The sequence below is a fragment of the Octodon degus genome, unplaced genomic scaffold (genome assembly GCF_000260255.1).
Source record: "Octodon degus isolate 3935 unplaced genomic scaffold, OctDeg1.0 scaffold00080, whole genome shotgun sequence".
NCBI lineage: Eukaryota > Metazoa > Chordata > Mammalia > Rodentia > Octodontidae > Octodon > Octodon degus.
In genome coordinates, this window is record NW_004524656.1 from 4997217 (window position 1) to 5005223 (window position 8007).

The window sequence follows — 8007 nt, forward strand, 5'->3', positions numbered from 1 at the left end:
AAAAAAAAAAAAAAAGAAGTTTAAAAGGCAGCAGGGGGGCAGGGGTGGGGGCGGGCGGTGACCTTCTCCCTCCTGGGTCCTCTCTGCAGACCTTCCAGTCAGAGTAGAGGGCCCTTTCAGGTCCGCTCTCCACCAGCTCTCTTTCTGTCTTGTGGAGTGTTTAATTCTGCAGTGAGGTCTCAGAAGCCCCTATGTGGCTGTTCATCCAAATCCTCAAAACAAACAAGCCAACAAAGAAAAAAACCAAAAACAAAACATTCTATCTCTATGCAGTTGTACCTGTGAGGCTCTCATATCTTTTCAATTGCTTTGCAACTTGGAGGGGGAGAGAAAAGAGGGATGCTAGGACTGATACTCTAAGACCCAACCACTGATACTCTAAGACCCAACCACTCTAAGACCTAGGACTGATACTCTAAGACCCAACCAACAGCGTAGGGTTGACAAAATGGGACTTGCTGGCTCCTCACCAATCTATCTATTGTGGTGTGAAGATTGAATCCAGGGTCTTTGTACTGAGCTATATCCTCAGCCCTGGTTTTTCATTTGAGAAGGGGATTTATTCCACCATCATCACAGACCCTCCTCGTCATCTTGAGAAGCCCCTCCATCACTCCAGATCCTCCAAGATCTTTCCTCAGGTTGGATTCTGCTGTTTTAGAGAAAATACCTACAGATCCAATTAAACACCACAAGTCAGTGTGCACCAGGAGCTACCAGGGAAACTTGGTCGTTGCTCTGTTATATTCAGGGAAGCAGGAAAAATCCTAGTTTATACCTAAATGCTATACAGGGGAATATGGGGGGTGACTTTACTTGCTGAGCTGACTTGGGGGCTCAGAGAGGGGCATAGGAAAGGCATGTGTATTGTGTGGGTAGGCTCAGAATGGCTGGGGCGAGAGCTCAGCGATGCGGTGCCTGCCTGGCAAGTGCAAGGCCTTGAGTTGGACTCCCAGTACTAAAACCAAAGAGAATGGTGCTGAAGCTGAGTCTGGGCTAGAGAAAACTCCAGACCACTGATTCTCAGCTTTGGTTGGGCACAGGAACCTTAGTGATGGGGACACCTGCCACTCGTGTCCGATCCTCCTCAGGCTTGCAGAACTTGGGAGCCCTGAAGCAAGACAGCATCTAACACAGTACACAAATCATGGCCTGGTCTGTCTGGTGGAAGCCCACAGCTCTGGGTGACAAAGGGTCCAGAAGTCACCACGAGAGAGAAAGTCTGAGGCTACCCATGGGTGGTCTCACCCCTGTGTGCTCCCCAAGCCTCTCTCTTTAAGCCAACTTTTCTACCACCCAGTGTTCTTCTGAAGTTATCAGCAAATGGAGTTGAGGCGCTCCAAGGGGAACAGACCCACCTCTCTGGGTTTCTGGACTCAACAGGAGGGCAGGCAGCCTCCTTCCCTATCAGAAAAGCCCCCCTCTTCCAGGCTAAGCCTTCTTCTAGGTCCCCCACTACCGCCACCTCCATGTCTTCTCTTCTATCCCACATCTTCTCTTTATCCCTCTCCCCCAGATCCCAAATCCTCCTCTTAAGTTTTATCCCTTAATCAGCCCTTTTCTTGAAAGGGGCTTGTACAATCCAATTCACCATCATTTCCTTTCTTAACTCCTACTCAACCGTCAATGATGGCCACCTGGCACCTACTCTTAACACGGGCACTGCAGACACTACAATGCAGCCATTGCTCTTTGCCTCGTGTGTGACCCACAAGATCTCATCTGAACTCTAGGCTCTTCCATGTCACTGATACGTCTACAATATGCTCTGATGCCATTTGCTTTCTCACCTTCACGAAAAATCTTTCCTGTGCAGGCACAGTTCTCCTCCTATCCATTTCACCATTCTTGCTTAGTGTCATCCACAGGTGCTGACTCTTCTGCCTGTCCCTTAAGTGTTCCTCTCCTCCAGGTCTGTCCTTGGACTGTAACCTGCTCTGCACACCCTTCCTAGGCAGCCTCCTTCCCTCCCTCCCTCTGTTTACTTCATGCAGCACTATTTGATAGTGACCCCAAATATCCATCTTTAGTCTTGATCTGTCTCCTGAGCTCCAGATCCAAATTTCTTACCCTGTACTGAGTGCCTGCTGCTCATGATCTGTTCCTCCTGTTCCTCCCACCCTCTGTACAAGTTGGCTCCAGCACCAGCCCTCTTGATCTCTGATGCAGTTCCACTAACGCTCAACATCCCAAGCCAGAAATCTTGGATGCACATGTGCCTTGTTCCCTCTCCTTTGCCGTCCACATCCAACCTGTTGTCAAAGCCCTTCAGATCTTATCTCAGTTTTCAAATCTGGTCTCTCATGTCGGCAGAATAACAAAAATTACTGATGCAGTGTGGATGTTCCAGACACTTGCCTTCGAGAGACACACACACACACACACACACACACACACACATCCATTTGACCTTCCCAACCATCCTGTGGGCTAGATAGCAGTATTCTCCCCATTTTACAGATGAGAAGATTGAAGCACAGAGACAGAAGAACTTGCCTAATGTCACAGTCAGGTAGCGCAAAGCCGAGCTTCAAGCCCAGACAAGCTGGCTTTGCTCTTGTGCTGTGATCTCTGCCCTTCATGTGGCCCACTTCGCTGCTTGCAGCAACATTCTGCAGGGCTTCCCCTGCAGGGCCCTTCACTCACCCTTTCTTCCCACCTTACCCACACCATACAGTGCTCTTCCACTGAATGAAAGTAGTTGTGCCTACTGGCTCCCTACTGCCCATGAGATACTCATTACTTCTCTGGCATTCAGAGCTCTTCCTAACCTGGCCTGGCCCACAGCTCCAGCCTCATCTTCTAGCAGGTCATCCCTTGCCAGTCCTCTGACCATTTTGCAAAGCCACACCCCTGTTCAATATTTAGTCTTTATACTCACTGTCTCCTGTGCTGGGACACCGTTGCCACGTCTTCCTGCCAAAGTCCGACCTTCCCTTTGCTACCACTTCCAACGCCACCTCTGTGTACTTTCATTAGGCAGTGTCCCAGAGCTCAGTACTCTTATGTCTCTTATGGAGTCCTCTATGAATGTCGCAATTTATCTCCTTTCAACTAACGCCCTCTACCTAGCACTTAAGAATGACTAAGTATTCAAGGAATGAATAGGCGGCCCCCAGATGTGGCTCACTGGGTCCTTCTGGGGCTGCCCCTTTACTCCAAATGGTTCTTTCATAGGGTTCCACATGATCATAAAGGTTGCAGAAGTTCCCTGGAATCTGTTCCCCCTGACAACTCAGGGTGTCTCTCTTCCTCATCTATCTTCAAAGAAAAACACAAATAAATACAAGGAGAGTGAACGAGTCCAACTAACCAGTCAGAACATGGCATGACAAAAATGACAGCACCACAGCACACAGACTGTACAGGGCCATATATATCATCTCATCTACATGTCTTCAGCTCATTCATGACGAAGCCAAAGCTGAGGAGAAAGAGCTTTGCATAAGAGCAGCAGCAACTGAGGGCAGACAGCATGGGGACCCAGGACTTCTGAGTCTCCATCAGGGGACCTGACCATTTCTCATTGCTTCTCAACTCACTTACATTCCCTGGAGAAGAAGGGGCATCAGGGCTTTTGGCCTTCCCCAGAACAGGCTAAGACTGTCTTCCTGAGTCCAGAAAGAGAAGAAATTTGATGGGGAAACATGGTGTGAGCATTGGATGACTCAACGTTTCCTGTTCATGCAACCTTAGAATGCAGTTCACCTAGCACCTGGCTGCAGTTCCCAGGCATACCGGCTAGCCTGGGGCTTCCAACAGGAGCCGTCCCAAGCACCTGGGTTCTTCCTTTGCTCTCCTGTGTCTTCCAAGCCTCATCTGTGTCTGCTCCGAGAAGTTCCCCCACAATTGTACTTTCCTCTCCTCCTCACTCCCTCTGCCTCCCACATCCTTCCACTTAGTCACAGTGAAGTCACCTTCAGAATTGGCTCCAAGGCCTCTCCCCAAGAAGTATATGTGTTTGCATCAGAAGAGCAAATTCAAAGATAGTAGAGGACACAGTGAGGCATCACGGGAAAAAGAGGCTCTGGAGTCAAGGAAACACGAGTTTAAATCTTAGCCCTGTCAGTTGTGTGACCTATGTCAACTTACTAAATGTCCCACATCCCTGCTGACAAAGGTAGGGCTGTCTGGGAAGCAGTTTCCTCACCTGTAACTCAGGGACAATAACGCAGTCACCTCTTGGTTTACAGTGAGAACTAAATAAGATAAAGTGCACTGAGTGTCTATTTCCCTGGCTGTGAAGCATGAGGTGTGATTGCCAAGCAGAGGCCTGGGTGGCACCTGGAGTCCTGCAGGTGAGCAGGTGTGGAGGCGAGTGTGTGGGCAAGGGTATCTGATGGCCTCTGAGGGTGAGGAGGGGCACGCTAGGAAGGCTGTGGCCATGAGTGTGAGCAAGCAGAGCTCTTGTCAAGTGTGTAAGTGGGTGTGACCAAGCTGAATGTCTCTCCTTCTAAACCATCCCCAGATGGGTCTGCCCTTGGCAGTAATGAGAAATCCAAACTCCTGGGGAGGGGTTAGGGGAATAATCAACCCTGCAAGGTGGGTCCGAGGGAAACAAGCCAAAGTAGCCTATCCCAGAGGCCAGCTGGTGTGGGAACTGCGTTCCAAAAGGTATCCAAAGGACCACGGGCCTTCCTGTAGTCTCCCCAGAGCCAGAGGACCTGCTCCTAGCCTTGTAACCTGCAAAAGCATTTCTCAAGCTCTAGACTGATCACAGAGGCAGCCAAACTCCCCAAGCCTGTGGAGCTGGCTATCTTCCAGCAGGCTAGCATGGCCACATCTTGGAGTGGGGCAACTTCCTCCCTGTGCTTCTCATCCAAGGCCCAGAGCAGTGAGAAGTGGTTCCTGAGGTGGGAATGGTGGAGAAGGTCAGGAAGGCAGAAAGCTGGGGCACAGCTCACAACTCCACCTGCTTGACACCCTTCTGCAGGTACAGAGCACTCAGAGTACACCTCCATCTTTCTATTCTTGAAACAAATTTGGCCAAACTTATCTTAGACAACAGTCTGTCTCTCACTGAAGGACCATGAGTGAGAAGCTGATTCTATAGTGTCCCTCCCTTTCTGGTGGTATAGGATTTTAAAAACTGCATTGACCGGCAAGCATTTCTCTTACCTAACCTAGATCTCTGTTTTATAAAGTCCCTCTTGGTAGATGCAGGCAATGAGGGAGGAATGGAAGGTCTTCATTTGTTGGCAAATTTCTCAGCTTTCCTGATTAACAAAATTGTAAAATTTGCCTATCTAAAAGGCTTTGGGTTAGAACTCAAGATTACTGTTCTGACTATGAAGATGTACCCAGAATTAATGGCCTTTTAGAAATTAGCAGTAGTGGGGCCGGGGAGATGACTCAGTGGAATAAGCGCTTCCCTGGCAAGCATAAGGCCCTGAGTTCAATCCCTGGTTCCAGAAAAAAAAAAAAAAAGAAAGAAAGAAATTAGCAGTAGATTCAGATAAAGGAGGAAAAAATGCATGTAAGATCTGTCTGCATTTCATCTCCAGGCTCATCGCAAACTTCCACCAACACCCAGACTCAGAATAGCGGACAGAACATGTGGAAGGAATCCTAGAGATCATCCAGCGCTCCTCCTTTGGATCTCTCCCACCTGGTATCTGCTACAATCTACTCTTCTTTGCTTGACAAAACCCACTTCTCCCTTCAGAGCTACTCTCAGGTACCACCTCCTCCACAAAGCCTGCTCTGAGTTCTCAGGAAGAATCCATCTTTCCTACTTCCCATTTCTCTGTTAGATGCCCTGCTTTTTATACATCTGAGCAAAGCATAAATGAGACTTGTTTACTTAGGACTCTCTTGGTGCCCCCTCCATATATATCTGGCATAAAGTAGACACCTATCTCCCATTTATTAATTTTTCAGATGAAATACATTCAGGCCAAATATTAAAACAAAATTATAGAGCTAGTTAGTGGCAGAAGTTAGAGCAAAACCTAGGCTTTCTGATTTGGTATCTAATTCTCTCCCCTCTGCCACACTTTAGGGTCCCCATCATTGCTTGCTGTTTCTCCCCAGCTTACACTATTCTCTCCTGTGAACTCTCCCACTGCTACTGGCTGCTCTGACTGTGTGCCCTTGTTTTACCTCCATCTGCTAGCTTTCCTTTCAGCTTGAAACTTCAAGGGGAGAAATCCTCCCCTTTTTTTTACTCATCCCAACTCGTAATCTTTCTAACACCATCTGCCCCTGCCCAAAGCCTTCCTCACTCAGTCTAACCTCACTGTGATAGATTGACAACTGGTGGTCAACTTGTAACATCCAGCTGAACTGAATCAGCATGGTGCTGAGTCTGGATGGTCCACCTGAGGATTGCTGCCACCAACATAAAATGGAGAAGCGGAAAGGAAGAGGCAGTGTCATTGGTTCTCCTGAAGAAGCTTGTCGTGCTAGCTTTCCTGACATGAACTCAGCTTTCCTCCTCATCAAAGCAGTTCATGACCTCACTGTTGCCGAGGACGGCTGTGGTGCTTTTCAGGAGAGCTCTGGACCTTACAGTGTTGCTTCCTGGCTCCAGCGCAGATCCCTCAGCCTGTCAGCACAGATCCTTCATCCCACTAGCAGACTTTCTAGCTTCCATCACTGACCTTTGGGCCTTTGCAGCACCGATAGGTGGAACAGACTTGCATGAGATGTTGTTGTGGGCTCTAGGCCTTTGGTTAGACTTGTTTGGGGGATTGTCATGAGCTGTAGGTCTTCAGCTGGACTCGTGTAGGACACTGCTGTAGCACCTGGGCCCTCAACCAGATACTTTGGGTCTTTATTGTATGGACTGACCTCCTGCAATATTTGACTCTTGTATTTGACTCTCTGGGTGACTACTGTAAAATAATGCTATAAAATTATGTGTCCTGTATGAAATTGCTTCCCTGAAAAATCCTGACTGCAACATTCACCCAACTCAGTTGCTTCTCTGTTGTCCCTCAGCCTGGCTAGTGTTTTTTTCTAAGTTCTTCTGTTTTTCTTGTCACTATCCCTATCAACTTTCTTTCAGTTAGGAGCTCCCTATGGAAACCCAGGTATCACGTCCTTGATGATGCCATAGATTCTGCTCTATGTGGTCCACATACCAGACTCACTAAGATGTCATTAGGCTAAACCTGGGCAGAAAGGGCTATCATCTCCGATTTCTGGACATGTGCCACACAGCTCCTGCTAAATAGCTGCTCCATTTGTTAGCACTCTGAAGTGATCTGAGGGGATTCTGAAGAGGACACCCCCACACTGGATCATGGTGGGGTGAGAGGCTGGATCCAGAGGGTCAGGGTCCTTTACTCCTGAAATCTAAATGTCTATGAATAATCACCCCCAAACTGTTCTTAATCTTCTTGTTATCCTCACACATGGCACTCCCAAAATTGGAAGATAAATGTTTCTCCTGACCAGTTCTTACCTGTCTGTTGAAATCGAGGCCATTCCGATCATTTCCTGGAAGAAATAACAAATACATACACATCAGTTGCTTGCAGGACTGGAAGAGGGTGTTGGCTAGAAAGAAAACAGGACATGGAGAAGAGCGTGTCCTTGTTCTGAAAAAGCAGCACCTTCTTCCCCTAATGCTTTCATCTTCTTGCTTCCCCTGCTTTCTGGAAGTGTCTTAGGAAAGCCTCCCCAGGGCAAGTCAACAGCCAGTGAAAGAGGCTCCTTGGAAGGCATGCTGGATTGTGCAAAGTCACACCACAAGTCAGAGTCTTTGAGAGGAGAGGCGGCCACACTACCCAGAGGGCTCCTTCCCTGCACACTTCATCCTGGGCCTGTCCTCTGCGTGAGGCAGCTTACATCCCTCTGCAGGAGAACATGGAAGGCTTGGCCATGGATCCTAAGGGCTTCATCTCAAGGTGAGAAGCTTCCCCTCGGCCCAGCCCTCTGCACGTGATAACATCTAAATCAAATCAGGGGCTGGTGAGATGGCTCAGTGGTCTAAAGCACCTACTTAGAACAAGCTTAGCAAAGCACAGGGACCGCGGTTCAATCCCCCAGCACCACATGCCA

At 48.5% G+C, this 8007-nt stretch overlaps 1 protein-coding gene across 1 annotated transcript in view; it reads right to left on the minus strand.

Moving 5' to 3' along the window:
* Nucleotides 1–8007, minus strand: part of Pou2f3 (POU class 2 homeobox 3) — an 84292-nt gene that overhangs the window by 47598 nt on the left and 28687 nt on the right. Inside the window, exon 3 of the mRNA XM_004636402.2 lies at nucleotides 7409–7443. Within this exon, the coding sequence (XP_004636459.1) occupies nucleotides 7409–7443 (35 nt within the window). The remainder of the gene's footprint in view (nucleotides 1–7408; nucleotides 7444–8007) is intronic.